General features: G+C 44.9%; 1 protein-coding gene across 3 annotated transcripts in view; it reads right to left on the bottom strand.

Moving 5' to 3' along the window:
• Positions 1–23341, bottom strand: part of LOC105024012 (A disintegrin and metalloproteinase with thrombospondin motifs 19) — a 61665-nt gene that overhangs the window by 20089 nt on the left and 18235 nt on the right. For 2 of the 3 annotated variants that reach the window (XM_029117171.2, XM_034290226.1), the window contains 8 exons: positions 18621–18761; positions 17756–17906; positions 15673–15774; positions 13010–13155; positions 8596–8744; positions 4851–4978; positions 2591–2711; positions 1108–1188 (listed from right to left, as the gene is read on the bottom strand). In XM_029117171.2, coding sequence (XP_028973004.2) covers positions 1108–1188; positions 2591–2711; positions 4851–4978; positions 8596–8744; positions 13010–13155; positions 15673–15774; positions 17756–17906; positions 18621–18761 — 1019 coding nt within the window. The remainder of the gene's footprint in view (positions 1–1107; positions 1189–2590; positions 2712–4850; positions 4979–8595; positions 8745–13009; positions 13156–15672; positions 15775–17755; positions 17907–18620; positions 18762–23341) is intronic. The other variant, XM_034290227.1, reaches the window with a different exon arrangement.

Below are 23341 nucleotides of genomic sequence, written 5' to 3' on the forward strand. Positions count from 1 at the left end.
GAGGGCCTGGTCGACTGGCTACACCAGAGCTCCATAGGAGGGAGAGAGGGCCTGGTTGTCTTGCTACACCAGAGCTCCATAGGAGGGAGAGAGGGCCTGGTCGACTGACTACACCAGAGCTCCATAGGAGGGAGAGAGGGCCTGGTTGTCTTGCTTTACTAGGGCTCTGAGCAGGGCCGGTGCCTGGAATCCTGGGCCCCCTGAAAAGATACATGCTGGGGCCCCCTCCCTTATAGACGACATTGATATTATTACGGTCAGTGGGTCCTGCCAAGCCATGGGCCCCCTGAATCATATCCACCTTTCACTATGGCCCTGGCTCTGAGTGAGATAGATCTGAGAGAGAGGCACACGAGAGGAGAGGGGATGTGTGGGGCTCGGACAGAGATACTTCAATGCTCCCTAAAGCAGGCTAAAGCGCTGATCTGAGGAAAGTGGTTTGGGCACGTGAATGATGACGGACACGGATGAGCTGGAGGAGGGAGTGGGGCCCAGAGCGGGGTGATCTGGATCTGAAGGAGCTGGAGGAGCTAAGTGTAGTGACCTGAACGGGCCAAGAGGGTTAAGAGCACAGTACTGTAGCTCTCTGGACATTTCTGGATTTGTGCCAGAAATCCTAATGCAAGTATTTAGAAACAATGCCCGGGAAACTAAACCAAAACATTTATTCCTGTCATAGTTTGCCCATAGACTGCTTACAGGTCAAGGGCACCAACGTATCATTTTGTAATTTGGGTAAACTATCCCTTTAAATTGGATAAGTGGCCAGAAAAAAAGAGAGCAAGTGATGTTTTGTGTTTCACAAATTTTACAGTTGAGGGAACATTTCTGCTGAGCAGAGGTGTCAAACTGGCACACCTGATTTAATTTGGACCATGAGTGTCTATTTTATAGACACTATGGGACCAAGCTACAGTAATACAGTCACTATGTTCAAAGAATTAGATATATAATTTTACACAGTTGATCCGACTTGGTTACAAGTCCAAAACACACCGGCCCGCCTGTTGGACTCTGTTGGACTCACAATGTTTAGTCTCCCCTACTTCTAGATTTAAGAGCATGCTTTTCTAGTGTATCAGGCAGATACAGCTGAACATATCTTACCCAGGTAACTCTGCGCAGGCTTTTCCTCTACCACTCTGATTCTTCTGGCCCCTTTGGGAATGACCACTGCTTCCACATAGCCTGAGGGGAGAGAGAAAAAGAGAGAAACCAAGAGAGGAAGACAGAAAATAGGAGAGGAAGACAGAAAGAAAGTGAGGTAGACAGAAAGAAAGTGAGGTAGACAGAAAGAAAGTGAGGTAGACAGAAAGAAAGTGAGGTAGACAGAAAGAAAGTGAGGTAGACAGGATGACAGGTACACAGAGTGAGGTAGAGAGGTTGAGAGAGGTAGACAGAAAGAAAGCAAGGTAGACAGAAAGAAAGACAGGTACTCAGAGTGAGGTGGAGCGAGGGTTAGAAAGAGGTCGAGAGAAAGCGGTAGACAGAGTGAGTTAGAGAAAGAGGTAAGAGGCGGGAGACAGAGAGGTAGATGAAGCGACAAAGAGAGGTAGAGGTGTAGAGTCAGAGAAGTAAGAAGAGGTAAGTGGGGAGGTGTAACCGTATGATCCCTGGGTTCATTACACTGTGTTCATGCCTGAGCTAGAACCAGCTAGCCCTTTAATCATGTGTATGTGTAGCACGCAGACCAGTGACCTGAACAGAGACGGTGGTTTTGACAGAGGGCGCTAGGGTTGGTAGCCTACTGTTAGCGTGTGAGTCAGCCTGCCCACACTGGGGATCACAGGCCGCGACAGGATCTGTCTGTGTGAGGTCTCCCAGTCAACCGACGGTAACGGTTGGCCTAGCGTGGCTACCGGGGGGGCTTTACAAGGACCTCATGGCCTCGGTGCTCTTTTAAGACGGGATGAGATCCGATCAAGGTAGAAGACGCGGTTTCCGCACAGCGGCTGAGCTGTCGTCATGAGGATGTCGACGCTGCGGCTGTGCTATCTGAACCGGCTTTGAAGTGGTACTCAAAGAGGTTGATTAGTGAGCCCTTTCCACTGGAGCTTAGGGCTTCATTTAGGGTCACTGAAGAGGCAGGTTGCTTTTTTTGGAGCAGAAAATTGTTCCGCAAGCAATGAAGAACCAAACTTAAAAAGAACAGGGAGCTCAGAGACACATCCGTTTGGATTAATACCATGACATTACTTTTTAACCGTGTGTTTGCTGAGTAATGTTGTACTGGAATAATTGGACCTGAAGTTAAAAAAAGGGCAGTAATCCTTCCTCGTTTTCCTCGGTTATCTTGGGCTGTTTTTGTCTTTCATTGGCAACAACAGTGTAATTGCAAAATGTTTCTGAGTAATATATGGCACACACAGGTACCCAACTCGGGTCAAAATTAAAATAAACAAAAATTCTGCTGTGAGTAACCGGGTCAAACGAGCAGCCATTATCTGGGGGAAACGCACAAAACAGCCGCTCGGGTGGCGTTTTACTTTCCCCTGATCTGGGAACACAGATGAAGATGATCTGTCCCCAAAATCCCCAAATCCCGTCCATCTGGACGTCCGTTTCTTACAGACGGGGGCTGTTAGGTTACCTGCTCCGATGGTGCGGTTGAAATCTCCCTTGACCACCCGACAGGATCGGCCGTTGCCATTGCACAAACCGCAGTGGTCCTCCCGCGACGTGGAGCCCAGGACGCTGTCACAGCCCACCTTCTGGACAACCGCAGAGACAGACTCATGTTCAGATCATGGATAATACATAACATCATGACTGGAATAGTTCTGACCCCGCGGGACGACGAGTGGTTTCCCGGGAAACTTTTCTTTTCCTGACCACCGTTGGATTTCCGCTCAAAGCAACTTGGGCACGATTGGCAGAGGCAGAAACATTTATCAAAACTCAGCTGTACGTTCCCCTTTTAAACTCAAACTTAACCTTCATCGTGTCTACATGCTATAGTAATCTTAGACTAGATCTGACATATATTTTCACAATAAAAGACTTTGAGCCAAGGGGCTTATTTAGCCCAGAAGGGGAAATCACAGCTGTATTGGGTAGACAAGCAACAAAAATTATTAATAATAGTTTTGATCTGTACATACTGGTGCTCTTCCTTTTTCAGATGAACAAATGTGTGGATTGGAAATGTGTTTTACGCATTTCTCAACACTCTCTGAGGCACCTTTTGGAGACTGGGATCACTGCCATCATCAACATCATCAACAATGAGCCGGCAGCAATTAACACTTAAGTGCGTTGCCCAAGGCACATCAGAAGATTTTTCACCTTGCGAGCTCGTGATTCAAATATTCAACCTTTCGATTACAATCTCAGAGCTCTAACAACTAGGCAACCTGTCTGTGTGTGTGTTTTGTACGTAACTTATTATCTGCACACATTTTAGCCAGAAGAGAAATAAGGAACCGAATGGACCAGTACAGAGATGGACCTACCTGTTTCTGTCAAATAAGAAAAAATATTTTGCCAAAAAGCTTTTTTTTTCACTGCAAAAGGTTTTGCTACAGTCTGCGAGGAATCTGCTGCTAGATTATATCTTGAAACACTCCAGACACTGTTAAACATCTCCGACATGTCGTTTTTCCAAGGTCAGTGGAAAATTTGGAGAAGGCACCGCTTGTGACCTGACTATACTGTAGTTTACCGAATTTGAAAATTTGAAAGCCTTTATGGGACCTATTATTCCGTAGACATACCATGTCATTACAACCAGTTTTTTATGTCTTTTTAGGTGAGTAATACTACCTAATAATAGAATCCACTGTAACATGAAGTGCTACCAAAAAAAACATAGTTGAGCTGGTCTTTCACTAACCCGATGCAGGTGAGAAGACAGTACTATGCAAAATATGTAGCTGGAGAACAGATTCCATTGGTCCGGGGCCAAAAGTTCACAGATGGGGCCGTCCATGTGTCAGAGAGGATTATGGGTGTGTGTCGGGGTTTGGAACCCAACCTGCTCTGGGAGCGTGGAAACATACTAACAATGCCAGTAGTTTGTCTCTCTCTCTCTCTCTTTCTCTCTCTCTCTCTCTCTCTAGCTCTCACACAGATAGCGGGAAATCATTCCTGGTATTCATCCCTGTGTTTTCTGAAATATTTCAGAGTCTTTTTCCAACATTGGGCTGTTTTCTGCAAGAGAAAATGGGTCTGGACGAAGGAGCGATCATCTGTCGGCTAAAGGCACGTTCTTCTGCTCCTGGGAGGCCGGTAAACATAATGGAGTGTGGTCATGGGGGTCGGCCCATAACAATGAGCTTGCATACCAAACTACACCCTATCGGCTTCATAGTGCACTAGTGTTTAACACAGCCCTATGGAGCCGCGTGAGAAATAGTGTGCTAAATAGTAAATAGGGTGCAATTTTGAAAGCAGAACAGCCTGGTGATTTATGACACATTAGAAGGTTACGTTGGCGAGGGACAATTCCAAAACGTCCAATTGGACACGGGTTGTGTTTCAGGTGAAAGCCTCTTCTTTCGTGCTGACCTTGACGTTGAAGACTTTGTTTAGAAGGATACATGGAAAGGAAAGCTAATTTCTTCCCCCAGTATTAAAGAAAGTATTTGTATGGAAGAGGCTGGAAAATACATTTGGGTTTTTGTGTCATTAACCGACCAACCACAGCTTAATTTCCAGAAGGCGAACTCCACCAAATAATGGGCTGTAGAACAGACTGGAACCTATCTATGTCACATGACTGGACTACCTGTCGTCACATGACATGACTGATGCCATGATACGTCCTACCCTCGCCCAGGTACAGACACCAATCCCAACCTTCTATCGGCAAATGCAAAGCTCCAAGGGGCAGTTTCCTGCAAAAGGGTTACCTGACATGTCCCGTTGGCACAGATGCCTGACTCATGAGGACCGCAAGATGTCCCATCCAGAACTTTCTCAGCCAGGAGGCGGGGCTGCTCTTTTTCTGTGGAGGAACAAAATAAAGTACAAGGCCTCTCTAGAGAAGAGAGAGGGGGAGGGAGGGAAGAGAGAGAGGGGGAGGGAAGGGGGGGGAGGGAAGAGAGAGATGGGAGAACAAAAGAGGCATGGAAGGAGGGGGGGCGGGGAGGCACGGGGACAAGGGAGTAAAGTGAGAGAAGAAACGGGTGAGGGGGAAGAGAGGGGAGAATGAAGATAGAAAGAAGAGAAATTAGAGTTGAGTGTGGAGAAGGAGAAGAGGGGAAAAGCAGAGGGCAGGAGAGAAAGGAGAGAGGAAGGATAGAAGAGTGGGTAGAGGAGGAAGAGATGGGTCAGGGCAGAGGAGAGGGCGGGGGCGGAGTGGAAGAGGGGAGAGAAGACAAGGAGCTATCAGTCAACACCCAGCATTCCCTCCTGACTGGAGCCCTGGGGGTCACCAATGCAGACCACCACCTGCACAGCAGAGACACGGGACCAGACAGGAGGCTGTCAGCTGTCTCCATCCCAAACGGCACCATGACCCCTACATGAGGAACTACTGGTCGGATACTGGCATGAAATCAGGTGAAGTGATGACAGCAACGCCACAAGTGTGTCCCTCTGGCTTTCAACCCTAACACCAAGTGAACACAGTAAAATTACACATGACCCCTACACGACCCCGTCGTGGCCCTAGTGTCCTTTTCCACATTAATGATAATGTCACGTTGCTGTGTCATCATGACCACTCCATTATCCGGCCACGACCTTCATGAAAACCAGCTACACACAGGTTAAACCCGGATCACGTTAAACACACACATTAAACCAAGATCACATCAAACACACACATTAAACCCGGATCACGTTAAACACACACATTAAACCCGGATCACATCAAACACACACGTTAAACCCGGATCACATCAAACACACACATTAAACCCGGATCACATCAAACACACACATTAAACCCGGATCTCGTTAAACACACACATTAAACCCGGATCACATCAAACACACACATTAAACCCGGATCACGTTAAACACACACATTAAACCCGGATCACGTTAAACACACACATTAAACCCGGATCTCGTTAAACACACACATTAAACCCGGATCACATCAAACACACACATTAAACCCGGATCACGTTAAACACACACATTAAACCCGGATCACATCAAACACACACATTAAACCCGGATCACATCAAACACACACATTAAACCCGGATCACGTTAAACACACACATTAAACCCGGATCACGTTAAACACACACATTAAACCCGGATCACATCAAACACACACATTAAACCCCTAACCCTAATCACTGGGACAGAGAACACATTCTTCTTCTTTTGACTCGGTACTACAAACTTTTAAATTTGAAACAATTACGAAAGTTTGGAAAAGCAGAGATTCTCAGCGTGTTTTCAGGGTATTTCTCTAAACATTGGTTTTACAATAAAAACAATTACACAGTCCCTGTACCAGAAGTACTGGGACAGATTTGTGTACTTAAGCGCTTACATTTAGTATTTGGTTGCATAACTTTTGCATGCAATAACTGCCTGAAGTCTGCAACCCACTGAACCCCAAAAGACGCTGGGTTTCATCCCTGGCAAGGCGGCGCAAGAGCTGTACTGCAGCCGTCAACAGTTGTTGTTTGTGCCGAGGTCTTTTTGGCCTTAGCCACGTTCAATTGGAGTTTAAATCTGGAGGTTGATTTGGCCAGTCACGAGCCTTTCCACTTTCTGACCCCGAAAAACACCCTGGTTGCCATGGAGGTGTGTTTGAGGTAATTGTCTTGCCGTGTGATGAAGTGGCGTCCAGTGAGTTTGGATTCACTGGCTTGTACGTCGGCGAGGAAGATGTTTCAGTACTCTTCAGAGTTAATTATGCTGTCGTCAGCGGTTACATCAGCAGTGACCCGGTTCCAGCGGCGGCCATGAACGCCAAACCCAATACAGCCCGTCTGCCGTGTTTCACCAATGAAGTGCTGTGCTGAGAACCATTTGTTCTCCACACTTTCCTCTTGCCATCACTCTGGTTGACGTTAATCATTGTCTCATCTGTTTACAGTACCCTTATCCAGAACACTGCAAGCTCTTATGAAAGTTGTAACCGGGCCATCCTGTTTCCGAAGCTAATCGGTGCTCTTCACCTCACCGTCCAGCCTCTGCAATTCCGCTGGTGAAAACTCTGGCGCCGAATGACGCGTCTACCTCCGAGAGAGTGGATCTCTCATGCCGGCACAAATTGATTTGACGGAGCGACTGACCAATCAGAAACACCTGGCAAGCCAACTGTCCCGATACCTTCAGTGCCCCTGGAATAGGGAGACGATGAATGAACCGTTTTGCCATTTCTAAACGGTGACGCCAAAATGAAACCGCTACTTTTTTGCTGTTCCTTTTCAAACCACAGATTGCCCCTTTAGAAGTAAAAAAGAATAACGTTTTAAGCAGAACACCAGTGGAGAAAGGCCAGCTGTTTTCCTCATAAACCCGGCAGTGTCTCTCCTGCGTCCTTATCTCGTCACCCGTCAAAATGTTTACGCCAGCAATATGTCTAAATCGCTGCCCGCCTTCAGATTTTTCTGGCCGGTAACTAATTGGTCACTAATTGCGATCCCGGCAGAAAGGTCAGGCCACGTTTCCTTGGTGCCTTAATCTCTCACAGTGGCAATGCCGAGATTATAAAAATTCAGTCCCTATCTTTGAACACTTAATCGTGCACACTTGAGGCTGACAGGTTTAGACCGATTTATGCAATATGTCAGGCCTTGACCTGAGCGCCGGCTTCCGGGTTTATCTCCAGTAGAACGCGATTCCTATTTAGAACATTTGTTCTGGTGTAACTATGTCCAGTAGATTGGCAATAGTATGCCACTAACATTCAGGCTTGAGGTTTACTTTCCTATGTGGAGGAATATGAGAGTGAAAGTCTTGCATATGCACGACATATTCAAATCAATAACTAAGTAAATTATTACAAATGCACTTGATTATTACAAAAAGTCCATACATTACAGGCTATGTTTGTGGTTTCATAGCTTCATTAGAAGTGTAGGATTTTGCTACAGTTCCCATCTATAACAACCAATCAAATCAGCGAAGGACAGTGAGGAAGATAGAGAGAAAGAGACAGAAACCAATGGAAAAGGAAGAAAAGGACAGAAAAAGAGAAAATGGAAAAATACTTTAAAAACTACATTAAGAAAGATAGCTCGAGTTACAGAGTAAAACGATAGATGGATGGAATGATCGAGAATGGATGGACTGAGAGAGAGTAGAGAGAGTGTTAGAAAGAAATAGCAAGATGAGTTCCAAGAAAGACCATGATGGTGTGATAGAAAAGGACAGACGAAGAGCTGAATAGAGTGAAATAGAGATTGGTTGAAGGACCGGAATGGAGGGTAGAGAGACCCCTTGCCCGATGAAAGGAGCTTTGTGCTCCAGCAGGCCAAGTGTCTGTGCAGTGATGTCATCTGAAGCAGAGCCACTCGAGAACCTGCGTTTGTCATTCTGCACAGAATCTAGGTTCACTTACTATAGCCTGGGGCTAACACTAATGTGGGACTCAAACGAACACACACACACAGGTACACAGAGTAGGTTCAAACGTAAAAACTGGTTAAATGTTGAATTTGTTTTACACATGATATTTACCATCATCCATGATGGAGTGCCAGTGTAAAGACGGGCGGTTGAAGGTCTGACACTGCTGATCTCTGAAGCTGGGAATCCCCTCAGGGCAGGGTGGGTTCTGGCACAGCCTGTACTGCATTCGGGGGCCCATACAATCCTGGCTTTTCCCACTGCACCAAAAAAGACAATACAAAACAAATGTACAGAATTTAGACATAAGCTATGGAGTACCTGTTGTAGATCTATTCATTACCATGTGAAGTACCTGCAGTTCTAAAAAACTTACACTTATTATAAGTATAACTGAGAGTTGTTACAGTGAACTATAACTGACAGTTGTTACAGTGAACTATAACTGACAGTTGTTGCAGTGAACTATAACTGACAGTTGTTACAGTGAACTAGAATTCACAATTGTTACAGTGAACCAGAACTAAAAGTAGTTACAGTGAACTATAACTGACAGTTGTTACAGTGAACTATAACTGACAGTTGTTACAGTGAACTATAACTGACAGTAGTTACAGTGAACTATAACTGACAGTAGTTACACTGAACTAGAATTCACAATTGTTACAGTGAACCAGAACTAAAAGTAGTTACAGTGAACTATAACTGACAGTTGTTACAGTGAACTATAACTGACAGTTGTTACAGTGAACTAGAACTGACAGTTGTTACAGTGAACTATAACTGACAGTTGTTACAGTGAACTAGAACTGATACTTAGAAGTGAACTACGACTTGCAATTGTTAAGTTAATTATAACTGACTATTACAGTTAACAACACAAAATGTAAGGAACACGTAATCATCACAGTATAAAACCAAGTCAATTAAACTTCAGGGATATCAATCTGTCCAGTTAGGAAGCATAAGCGGTTGTGAATAAATGTCACCTGTTTTAGTGCAAACAAAAGTGACAACAGGCGCCCTGGAGAGGCAACACCAAGACAACCCCCAAATAGGGAATGGTTTTGCAGGTGATAGCCACAGACAACTGCTCTCTCTTTATCGTTCCTAACTGATTTCTTCTCTAGTTTTGTGTTTTGCTAGTGTCCTGCAGCCCATTCAGGTTGCACAGGTAGTCCATCTCCTCCAGGAAGGCACATCCATGTGCCGTCGTAAGAAGGTTTGCTGTGTCTCCCAGTACAGTCTCAAAAGCATGGAGGACATACCAGGAGACGGGTCGTTACACGAGGAGAGCTGGACAGGGCCGTAGAAGGGCATCAACCCAGCAGCAGGACAGGTACAGTGGGAAGAACAGGTATTTGATACACTGCCGATTTTGCAGGTTTTCCCACTAACAAAGCATGTAGAAGTCTGTCATTTTTATCATAGGTACTCTTCAACTGTGAGTGACAGAATCTAAAACAAAAATCCAGAAAATCACATTGTATGTATTTTAAGTAATTAATTTGCATTTTATTGCATGACATAAGTATTTGATACATCAGAAAAGCAGAACTTAATATTTGGTACAGAAACCTTTGTTTGCAATTACAGAGATCATACGGTTCCTGTAGTTCTTGACCAGGTTTGCACACACTGCAGCAGTTTGGTCCACTCATCCTTACTCTCCAGATCCTTCAGGTTTCGGGGCTGGGCAATACAGACTTTCAGCTCCCTCCAAAGATTTTCAATTGGGTTCAGGTCTGGAGACTGGCTAGGCCACTCCAGGACCTTGAGATGCTTCTTACAGAGTCACTCCTTAGTTGCCCTGGCTGTGTGTTTCGGGTAGTTGTCATGCTGGAAGACCCAGCCATGACCCATCTTCAATGCTCTTACTGAGGGAAGGAGGTTGTTGGCCAAGATCTCACAATACATGGCCCCGTCCATCCTCCCCTCAATACGGTGCAGTCGTCCTGTTCCCTTTGCAGAAAAGCATCCCCAAAGAATGATGTTTCCACCTCCATGCTTCACGGTTGGAATTCAACACTACTGTTGTTTGCTCCTTGGGGTTTAAGGCCGGGTGTCTCTGTAAAGCACTTTGTGACAACTGCTGTTGTAAAAAGCGCTTTATAAATACATTTTGATTGATTGATTGAATGATGTTCTTGGGGTTGTACTCATCCTTCCTCTTCCTCCAAACACGGCGAGTGGAGTATAGACCAAAAAGCTATTTTTTTGTCTTATCAGACCTTCTCCCATTCCTCCTCTGGATCATCCAGATGGTCATTGGCAAACTTCAGACGGGCCTGGACATGCGCTGGCTTGAGCAGGGGGACCTTGCGTGCGCTGCAGGATTTTAATCCATGACGGCATAGTGTGTAACTAATGGTTTTCTTTGAGACTGTGGTCCCAGCTCTCTTCAGGTCATTGACCAGGTCCTGCCGTGTAGTTCTGGGCTGGTCCCTCACCTTCCTCATGATCATTGATATGCCCCATGAGGTGAGATCTTGCATGGAGCCCCAGACTGAGGGAGATTGACCGTCATCTTGAACTTCTTCCATTTTCTAATAATTGCGCCACCATTTGGTGCCTTCTCACCAAGCTGCTTGCCTATTGTCCTGTAGCCCATCCCAGCCTTGTGCAGGTGTCCTTGCACAGCTCTCTGGTCTTGGCCATTGTGGAGAGGTTGGAGTCTGTTTGATTGAGTGTGTGGACAGGTGTCTTTTATACAGGTAACGAATTCAAACAGGTGCAGTTAATACAGGTAATGAGTGGAGAACAGGAGGGCTTCTTAAAGAAAAACTAACAGGTCTGTGAGTGCCGTAATTCTTACTGGTTGGTAGGTGATCAAATACTTGCAAATGTAAATTAATGCAAATTAATTATAAAAAAATCATACAATGTCATTTTCTGGATTTTTGTTTTAGATTTTGGCTCTCACAGTTGAAGTGTACAGACCTCTACATGCTTTGTAAGTAGGAAAACCTGCACAATCGGCAGTGTATCAAATACTTGTTCTCCCCACTGTATCTTCCTTTGTGCAAGGAGGAACAGGAGGAGCACTGCCAGAGCCCTACAAAATGAACTCCAGCGGGCTACTGGTGTGCTTGTTTCTGACCAAACTGTCACAAACAGATTCCATGAGGGTGGAATGAGTGCCCAACGTCTTCTAGTGGGACCTGTGCTCACAGCCCAACACCATGCAGCTCGACTGGCATTCGCCAGGGAGAATCAAAATTAGCAGGTTCTCTTCACCGATGAGAGCAGGTTCACACTGAGCACGTCACAGACATGAAAGAGTCTGGAGACGCCGTGGTGAACGTTATGCTGCCTGCAACATCATCCAGCATGGCCGGTTGGGCGGTGAGCACTTCTGGGAGGTTATTTATCGGTACCGACTAGTAGCGCCACAGACTGTCCAGGAGCTCACTGATGCCCTGATCCAGGTCTGGGTGAAGATCCCGCAGGACACCATCCACCGTCTCATCAGGAGAATGCCCAGACGTTGTCAGGAGTGCATAGTGTGTGTGGCACGTGGGGGCCACACACACTACTGAGTCACATTATGAGTGGCTGTGATGAAATTCAAACAAGTTGGAACAGCCTGCAATTTCAATTGTTTACTAAGATTTTTGGTGTGAATTTCAATCCAGCCCCTCAGGTGGTTGGTGATTTTGAAATCCATTGGCTGTTGTTACGTCATTTTGTTTTGAACGAATTACACATGGGACTATGAACTCCAACTGTCACCTGGGACTTTGAATTATAACTGACACTTGTGACAGTGTAAAGTACCTGAGACTGTCACACTTGTTACAGTGTAAAGTACCTGAGACTGTCACACTTGTTACAGTGTAAAGTACTTGAAACTGTCACACTTGTTACAGTGTAAAGTACCTGAGACTGCCACACTTGTTACAGTGTAAAGTACCTGAGACTGTCACACTTGTTACAGTGTAAAGTACCTGATACTCTCACACTCGTTACAGTGTAAAGTACCTGAGACTGTCACACTTGTTACAGTGTAAAGTACCTGAGACTCTCACACTTGTTACAGTGTAAAGTACTTGAAACTGTCACACTTGTTACAGTGTAAAGTACCTGAGACTGCCACACTTGTTACAGTGTAAAGTACCTGAGACTGTCACACTTGTTACAGTGTAAAGTACCTGATACTCTCACACTCGTTACAGTGTAAAGTACCTGAGACTGTCACACTTGTTACAGTGTAAAGTACCTGAGACTCTCACACTTGTTACAGTGTAAAGTACCTGAGACTGTCACACTTGTTACAGTGTAAAGTACCTGAGACTCTCACACTTGTTACAGTGTAAAGTACCTGAGACTGTCACACTTGTTACAGTGTAAAGTACCTGAGACTCTCACACTTGTTACAGTGTAAAGTACCTGAGACTCTCACACTTGTTACAGTGTAAAGTACCTGAGACTCTCACACTTGTTACAGTGTAAAGTACCTGAGACTCTCACACTTGTTACAGTGTAAAGTACCTGAGACTCTCACACTTGTTACAGTGTAAAGTACCTGAGACTCTCACACTTGCGCTGGCGTCCGCTGATGCCCGTGCTGCAGGTTCGACTGCAGGCTCCCCAGGATCCCCAGGTACTCCACTCCCCCATGGCTGGCTCTACTGTCACGGTCCTGCTCACACACTCCCCAGCACGACACCACTGCGTCAGGACAACACACAGACACACATTCTAGGTTTTACTTTAGCTGTGGGGACCCAAGAACACTTCCTCTAATGTCTTTACCCAACCCTAAACCTAAATCCATAAACCCATAACATAGAGTTACTGAAACTATGGGTCAACTGATTTGATCAGCGGTTCAGAAAGAGAGACTGGAGAAAAAAAGATGACTCGGAACAGAACGGGATTTCCTTCCTTTCTGCAGTCTATGTTAAGACTCTGTTCCTTATTAATAAGACTGTTAGGAATATGTGGACCGTTCAGATAGGACAACACAGTGCTGAGGAAGAAAGATACCCATACCATTAAAATATCCTTTTTACTCAGGTGGAATATCGAAAAGTTTGTAACCCTCCATTGCTTGGATACTGTATTTGATTTTCAAAAGTATCATTAATAAATACACACACACACACACAAAAACACGCACACCCATGCACACACACACACACACAATGATGTCATCAAAGCCCACGGCTGAACCACTGTAAACCAACCGAGTATCTGCTGTCAGCTCAAACACTCCTAAACCCTGTATTAGACAACCAGGCAGAGCTCGTAGTGTAACATGTGAACTCAGCCCTGACACTGACCTGCTGTTGATTATGTAGCAGCTGATGCATTGAGCTATGTAAACAGGGGACTTGAGGTCTGATTCAACACTGGCAATCTCCCTCGGTCTGGGTTGTGTTTGTCAACTTTACAGACACCTCTGTTAACAGAATGGAACTCCTTCATTTGAACTCGTCACATATACAGTCGACATGGCCGAACAAACCTGAAGGGATTGGAAATAGTTTACGCGCCACCCTCAAAGTGTCTTTTCACACTCCGTCGAGGTGTTCAGATTTCGCCGGCCTGACTCAAACACTTACAAACAAAAACAAAACACTGTCTCCAATGTACACATTGGTGAACAACCAAATCACATTTCTACGCAAAGAACATGCTAGAATCTATTAGAGGGCCGACGCCAACAGTAAGTGGTGCGTCCAATGGGCCAAGCCTCAGTAGACTCCCTCCAGTACCTCTCTACACTATCACTCCACCGCGGTGACCCCAGAACACACTCCTGGCGGCGTGACTTCGTGAGCTTGCCCAGGCCCTAACCCACGGCTAGCCGAGTTTACGACGCCAGCGCTCTGTGCGGCGCTCTGCGTCATGTGGCCTGTCAGCCTAGAGACACGACGAGACGGGCGACGGTCTGAAGTGGAGCCAAGGGTTTTACCGTGAGCTACCACAGCTGGGCCCTGCAGGCCGGTCAACATCTCGCTGTTTACAATTCCTCCCTTTCTCTCGTCTCTGTCGCTCGCTCTGTCGCGCATTCTCTTTAGCTCTCTTTCTCTCTGTCTCCGTCTCTCTTTCACGCCGTGTCTCTCTCTCTCTCTCAATTTCGGGCGCCTTGCTTGGACTCAGTGTGGAAAAGATGATTTCATACGTGCGAGGCTGGTACATGGGGAAGTTCTTAGTGTGTTGCACATGTGACCTGCACAGTGTGGACTGGGCCATTTCAAGGTGACATGGATTCAATAAACGTGTAAGAACAATGGGTGAGCCATGGAAAGCATCCTGTTCACTAACTACTGCACTACTTGTGACCCCAGGTCCCATAAGGTTCTGGTGAAAAGTAGTCCACTACTTAGGGACCAGGGTTTAATTCGTGCTGCACCCTTGAAGATAGGAAGGGTGCAAGTTAGAACTTGGGAAACAGTTCTGGATTTATTGTCCGAAAAGCTGCATGATGTGGCAGTGACGAGAGCCAAGTTATTCATTTAGTTTATTGAGTGAATTTGTTCTCGGTCTAACAAAACAAAACCCCTCTCATAGTAGATCCCTAAACCTGATCCAGCCTGCATCTCAAATAGCGTTCTACAAAGACTAGGAAGAGAATTATTGGGTCTGTAGGGAATAGGGACCATAATAAATACAGTCTGTAATGAATAGAGGCCACAAAGAATCAGGGCCATGAGAAATAATGTCTATAAGGAATAGGGCCTATAAGGAATAGGGCCTACAGTATAAGGAATATGGTCTATAGGGAATATGGTCTATATGGCATAGGGTCTATAAGGAATACAGTCTATAGGGAATATGGTCTATAGCGAACAGGGTCTAAAAGCAATAGGGGCTATAAGGAATATGGTCTACAACATAAGGAATACGGTCTATAAAGAATATGATCTATAGGGAATAAGGTCTATAAGTAATACTGTCTATAGGGAATACAGTTTATAGGGAATATGGGCCAAGAGGAAAAGGAGACATTTGGAATGCATATTTAGTTTTGTAAGTCCGGAAAACCGTTCAGTTTTTACCAATGACAGACAGTCCATAGCATGTTCTGCACAGAGCCACATCTCTAGACTGGTGGGTGAACTGACTCATTCTAGACATTTAGTTACATTACATTACGCTAACATTAACACTCCAGTTTTACCGTAATTTTACTGTACAGTAAATGGACCATAATGGACTGATGGTTCTGGTTCCACCCACCTTTCCTGTGTCACATTCTGTGCCGTCCATGGGCGGGTCCAATTTGGTCTTACAGTCCTTCTCGCCGTCCACCCGGCACCACAAGCCTGAGCACATCACATACTGACACACACACACACACACACACATCTGGTAAATGGACAGGGACACTGAATAGCTGTGCCTGTCCAGAAAAAACGACGGACAAAAAGGAAGTGCGTATTTCTTATTGTAAAATGACAAAATCATACAAACACGCTTGGCCCTGTCTCAGTCGTGGCACTGACTGCTGCTACATCTCCACAAGGACGCATCGCCAACTCCACCAACCTCAGGTGTCAGACTACACTTCATGTCACATCAGAAATGAAAAAACAGCCGTTGTTTGGGTCCTGAGGCCTGGAACACCACTGATCGAAAGGATGTACTTAATATTACTAAGTAAACTGTCTGCCAAGCGACAGAAATATCAGCTCAGTACCGTCCGACCCCAGCAGATTTCTGCATCAGTCCAGTAACTGTTTCTAGCTCAAACCCAGTGTACACTAAAAAAGCAGTGCGATGCCAAACAAAAGAAATAGTGTAAAACAAACTAAACCTCTTGTGGAGAGGTTGGAGTCTGTTTGAGTGTGTGGACAGGTGTCTTTTATACAGGTAACGAGTTCAAACACGTACAGTTAATACAGGTAATGAGTGGAGAACAGGAAGGCTTCTTAAAGAAAAACTAACAGGTCTGTGAGAGCCGGAATTCTTACTGGTTGGTAGGTGATCAAATACTTATGTCATGCAATAAAATGTAAATTAATTATTTAAAAATCATACAATGTGATTTTCTGGATTTTTGTCACTTTTCACAGTTGAAGAGTACCTATGATAAAAATTACAGACTTCTACATGCTTTGTAAGCAGGAAAACCTGCAAAATCGGCAGTGTATGAAATACTTGTTCTCCGCACTGTACTTCAGTGTGGTCAATATTATCATTCACCTCATTCAGAATGGCCTGCATGACTTCTAGTTAGCTGCTCTGATTGACCTCTTCAATTAATTAATATTGGCAAAACAGAAGCTTTTCACCAGAACAGATATTAGCAGTCAACACAATGATAACAACAAAGGTCTTAACTTTTTTCCTGGCATGGCTTGTCCATTGATGTTACCCCACACACTGCCCCTGTGAAACCCCAAACCCCTTTGAAGTTCCTTTCACTGCCACTTAGTGACATACCCTTGTCATTTCACGCAAACACATAAAGCAAAGTTTGTAGGGTTCACACGGTTTAAGAGGTCACATGCACCAAGGCATTTCACAAGGGGCCTCCTGTTGGAGAGGTAACTCTAATCACTTCCAGGCTTTCCTTTAAGCCACCCCTCTCCCCAAGCTAACCAAAGTGGTCACCTCGCTTACTTGCACTTGCAATCAAAGACAAAATCACAACACACTGACCTCTTGTTTTCCTCAACACAATTGTTTTTTCCACCAGCACTTGACAACAGTAAAAACAACACCTAGCGGCATTCTTCATAAAGAACAACGAGCCTGCAACAAAACATAAAGACAGTCTTTGAATACAACCTCTAAGTCTGGGGGTGGAGTCAGCAATGACGTCATCCTTCCCTCAGCTTGGAAAAGAATCGGCATTGGAGAGGGGTGGGGTGTTTGGTTCGGAAACACCGCGGTTGCCGTGGCGCCAGATAACACAGCATAATTAATGGCTTGATTTTACGAGATTTCCGAATCCCTGGGGTCCAAACGGGTCTGCCGTCGAGACAGATCCGGCTTCTTATCAAGACATGGCTCGGCATCGGGGACATCCATTAAATCTTTGGTTGTTTCTTTATTTTTGTATCTGCTGTCCGTTTGTAAATGAACACTGGTGATTTATGGCGGGATTAACGATTCACTCAGAGGTACTAGTGGGAGAGTTCATACGAATCCCAAGTCTCCATCCTTATCCATTACAGCTGAAGCGGCTATCGCAACCAAGTGGATATTCTCTCAGAGAGAGCGAGACCTGCTGGTCGCATTCTGTTTCTTACGACGGACATGGGGTCGAAGGTCAGTGTCTCCGCTTGGACCAGGCTGGTGCCAAGGTTCCCCTCACCTGCATGCTCTGGCAGTGGGAGGCGGCAGCCCCAAAGAGGATCTGACACTGTTCGTCCGCCGTGTATGTCATCCCAGGGAGTCTGACCGGCAGGATCACAGAGTTCAGGCTCAGGGGGTCGGTCTGGAGGAGGCAGCTGCTGGCCTTGGACCTGGGAAACACACACACAGAGGGAGGGCTCACATTAAGCCGGGCTCCAACGAGCCGGGAAAGAAGTGCTACAGGCAAACTGCCCCCCCCCCCCCCCCATTAGGATCAATACTCTATAGTGATGATCAATAGGCAACAGGGGGAGGTTTGTGTTGTATATTGGCGGGGGGGGGGGGGGGGGGGGGGGTTCAATGGATCCCAGGATTTTCACTCTTTTCCAGGGGGGGTCACATTGACCTTTCTGTAATATTGGGGGGGTCATGACCCCCCGTCCCCGCCTTACTTCTTTGCCCCTGTCTATAGGGTCAGTTGGCCCTTCCTTTGACATGTAGTTCAATAGGACAATGCAATGCGCATTCTTGAACTGTACTGCCTGTTCCTCACCACTGCAACTAACTGTCCATAACTTTCTGCTGTCTCGTTCAACCGCTCATTCCTGCACAGCATGAGTCATATGGCAAATGCTGATGTTGTAAACAAGTCATTCAACATGCATTGCATGCATACAGTTGGCCGGGGGTGGGTGGGTGGGGGGGCGAGGGGGGTTGCAGAATGCACGCAGGAAAAGGTCTTCCAGTTGATTGTGCAAATGGATGACATGATGATGACCTTGATGAGATAAATAAATATATAAACATTATTAGAAAACCTATGGGATGGACAATCTGACAGAAATCAATAGGGTTACACAACGTGACTTCGGAGAGTGGTTTACCGGAGGAACTTCTCCACGTCGTCGCGGCTACAGTCGGACCAGGAAACGTCGCCCAGGTTCTGACCTTTGACCCACTCGCCTGACATGATATGAAGACCGTCTGCACACAACTTGTGGTCGTTGTCGTGGCTCACGCCCATGCTACAGTCACAAAGGGAGGGACATCAGAACATTAGCGACTGGACTTGCAGATCCCTGAACATCTGAAGAGAAACTGTGAAATATTGGGGTATTCACATCTCTATTATTGTCATTATCAAAACCAGAGATGAAGAAGAAAAAAAAAACACCCAATCTGGTCAACAGCATGAACCTGCAACTATGTGTTGACGCTGAAAAACAAACAAGGACATTAAAGGCCCCAGGGAAATCAACTACAACTAAACAATGACGCTAACAATGTTAATTAAGTCGCAGTTATGTAAAGGACCTTGATTCCATTTACTGAGGGGAGCCGAGTCAACCATCATCTGCTACAGATGTACCTCCAGTAAAGGTGCTGGGGACGGAGGGGTTGGGATGGAGGGGGGGATTTTCCATTAGCCAAGCTGGGCAGTGTAAATCTGTGTACCCCCCCCATACAGTGCATTTCCTCTAACCAGAGAACGTTTGGACCCAGGTCGAAACAAGTGTATAGCCCAAAAATACATAGAAAAAGCGTCTTTCTGGTTTAAAAAGGTGCTGTGAGACAGTGGCGTTCAGATGAATGTCCCTGTCTCAGCAGCTTTGGAATAACATGTAATTTTGGGGGACATTCTAAATCAGAGTAGCCGTCTTTTCCCTTCTAATACTGAGTACTGGTGTGAGGTCTTGAAGTATCAAACACAAGTGCCCTCCTGGACAGTTAGAGGCTTCCTGTCCTAATGCAACTGACAAGCCTCCTAAATCTCCTGGACAGCACCTGGATCATGAAAATCTCAGAGCAGTGATCTTCACAGAAAGGTCCTTGAGGAAAACCTGATCCTGATCCAGAGAGCAGATTCTTTGGAACAATTTGTACAAATGACTATAAACATGTTTGTGTAGATTGACTGAAGAAAAAAAATACATAAATGAGGCCTATAACGTAACAAAATGTGGAGAAAATGAAGGGGTCTGAATAACTTCCAAAGGCAATTTATGATGGCAGCTTGTGTGAGACAGAGATAAAAGGGAAAAGCCAACTCCCAGTAATGTAATTGCTCATCTGATCAGATTAAATCAAACAGCTACCAGATACATTAAAATAAAATACAAACTGCAATAACTTGTTTTTTCCTCTCTCTTTCTGCCTGATAAAGATAGAGGTATGTGACTCCTACATGTACAGTATTACTAATGCTAAAAAAGCACTGGATTGGGGGCAAGCATGAGAGTCTCCTTAAACTATATTGCTTTCATCAGCCTAAGAACTAATCGTAAAAAATTCAAGTCATATTAAAGACTGAATTTATAATTGATAGCTATCCAAACCTATGGCCTGATCCATTATCGTTTCACTGCACCCCAGAAGCAAGAAGTGACATGCCAACAAAGAACACACTCACCACAGGCCAAACTATAAGCTTTGCATCGCGGGGTCGATCAACCCAATGGCAGCCTTCAAGTTGACCCACAGTAGAGCAGAGCTTCTACCCACAGTCCCACGTACATTACCCTGACGGCCCTCATTGAAAATGAATGTGGGTGGTACATCTCCCGTTGAGTCAGCTGTATATGAAAACCCCTTGTAACGCAAAAACTGGAACTAAAAAAGAATACATTATTCATCCAAATGAAACTTAATTTACAAAGATCTGAGGTAATAACGTAACAGAATCCTGCAAGAGAGCAGCTTTCCATGGGGAGGGTCGGCCACCACAGTTGTACGCACTATAGAACATCCTTGTGAACATTTAGAAGAGTAACGACATTCCTCATGGAGATGAATGCAACATGGATGCCTCGCCTTGTTTCACAACCCCCCTTCAAGTAAGTTTATAGTAGAATCCTTTACCACTTCATAAAGTTACAAGAGATTCTCTTCACTGCAGACATGAAAACTATGTCCACGACTCGAGCCAAAACTTCCCAGAAGAAATGTGTTTGGGATTAAAGCTGAGGACGTGCATCAAATTAAAAGCAACTTCTATGGCATCTGAGTAGTTTCATAGGCTTGGCTCTCTAGTGCAAAAGGAAGACAAGGCTCCGTCAATAAATCTTCAGCAAACAGAGTCATACTGTTAAAAGATAGAGGACAATTCCTTTTTTCTGGAAGTGGAAATTATTTTGTGTAAGGATTACCCAATAGCCCATCGGGACCAGGTTTTACTCACAGTAACCCCAAACCGGTCCCTCTCCCAACCACAAAACCCCCTTCTGATATTTTGGAATATTCTACATTAAAAGATGTCCATGGTGAATTTCAAGTGACTATTCACATACAAATAATACATGTACAGCATCATAAATGACATCCAGCGATACAGAATCCCTCATTAGAAACATATTCGGCTATGCGATGACTCCGCTGGCATTGAGCTGGTGTCCCCGCTCTGTTCTACTTCTTCTTGTAGCATTTCCGCAGGACAAGGTGAGACCCATTTTCACGAATCACCTGACGGCTGGTGGAAATAGGGCACCGACATCACGGGTCGCTAGAGGAGAAAGCCTTTCCCTTGGAAAAACACTTCGACAAGGTAAAAGCACTTGCAGGTCACAGACCCAGCGGCAAACCCAGGCCTTTCTTTTCCCAGCCATTGTCTGCAGAGGTCCCCATCATGACCGAGCAAGAACTCAAAGACTGAGTTAAAAGCATTCCAACTAGGCAAATTCAGCACACTTACTGGGAAACAGGTTTTTCACTCAAGAATGGGCCTTTTGGTAGTTTCTCGGGCAGTCATCAGATGCTCACAAGCCAAGAGCACAGACAGCGAGAGACGATGTGTGTTTACCGTGCGGGAAGAAAGAGAGCATTTTCTTGCTGAAGCAGCAATGCTACACAAATACAAGTGCAGCTGAGCCTGCGGTGGAGACTACAGGACCCCCCTGGGCCACAAGAGGATGTGAAACTCAAATCCAGCTCAGCAATGGACTCTCTCTACTCTGCGAGCCCATTCACATCCAAACAACCAACACAGATAACACAGTTGACATGTGGACTGTGAATCATCTATACTGGTTTAAGGGGTTAACGTGCTGCAGTGTTTTTAATCTAAATTAGTTCTGCATGACTCGGTATAAACCCAGTGCTTTAGAAGCACATTTTGGGTCATGTCTGCTTCAGATACTGTTGGAAAATATATTCCAATATTCTTTAATGCCTTTTAATCTTTTTTTTTTTTTATTTTTTTATGGCAAATTCAATTACACATTCTTAGCCATTGCAAAGACTTATACTTTGCTATTTTACACTGGACTACACAGCAAAAAGACACTGTTTGACTGTCAGACATGTATATTGAGTTTAGTTCCAAATGTTTAACAGATGGGATATGCCAAAATCTATCAGCAAAAAACTTTATTCAAATACATTTTTCCTAAATCAAACATCACTTTTCAACTTAATTACAGTAACAATAAATGACATCATGACAAATATTTCACTTGACTGTATATTTTTTTAGCAGGATGACATTAGGTGTGCTGGAGTTAAGATTTCACTTTCTTTTGTGCTAAAAGGCCATTATGTGCCTGTAGCTCCTTACAGAAATAATGAAGTCTTTAACACACATAATGGCAATGCCCAAATTGTTTAAAGGTATATGGCATAAAAATAAACAAGCCAGAGAGAACAGTCACAATTTTGTAATTCTGAGTAGAAATGACACATTGAATAAATATGGGCGGTGATCTCACAAGACACTCATTATTTCGCACCTTGTGCTCACTAAATGCACAACATTTGATTTCCTGACCAACATTTTGCCGTCATTTTGGCCTCCCTAATCCAACATTAAGTGCAATTACATTTAGCCTTATAGGCTGAAAACAGCTCCTCCATCAGAGATGAACTCTTCTGTGTCTGTGGATCATGAGTTGTCTCTGTAGTCAGTGATTTGTCTGTATAAGTAAGGAGTTGTATGATTTACATGTGGTCAAATCGCTTTACTTGCCTGTAACACAGGCAAGTCGTCATAATTTAGAATTTACATTCTAAAAAGCAGCCTTTGTCCCAATGTGGTCCACATTCTGGACATGTAATGATTAAAAGAGGCATTATGATCTGATTGTGATCATATCTTATAAGTGTAAACAGACAAGATTAGGTCAATATCTGGACAAAGGGCACTTGTTAACGGGAGGTATAAACAGGGCTTATTTGAGCTTGGCTAGCCACTGTCAGCTAATACTATTAGTAGGCAAACAGCTGTACCACAGACAGATCCTTGAGACCGCTAATGTTAATCTCTGAGGAATTCCTTCTTTTCTTTCGAGGTCAAGCTTATAGCAGATGTGAAACAAATGTTCCCCTCATTCGCTGTGGATGGAATGCTCTCCTGAACTTGTCAAGGCATTTGACGCACCAACAAGCGTTTTCTCGTCCGGCAAGTGTCAGGAATTTGCTTAAAGACAATGTTAATTGTCTCATTGTGTGTCGTTGCACTAGCTCTCGAGACAGTTGCACTCACCGGTATGGACCACAATTCAGTTCTGTGTGATCCTATCCCAGAAGCCTTCTGAGAGGTATTTTGATGACTTGGTTTAGAAGACAAAATCCTTTTTCAGGATGAGTCGGCCTAAGCGTGAGCTTTGTGAGACCG

Source organism: Esox lucius, chromosome 23, assembly GCF_011004845.1.
Source record: "Esox lucius isolate fEsoLuc1 chromosome 23, fEsoLuc1.pri, whole genome shotgun sequence".
NCBI classification, from domain to species: domain Eukaryota; kingdom Metazoa; phylum Chordata; class Actinopteri; order Esociformes; family Esocidae; genus Esox; species Esox lucius.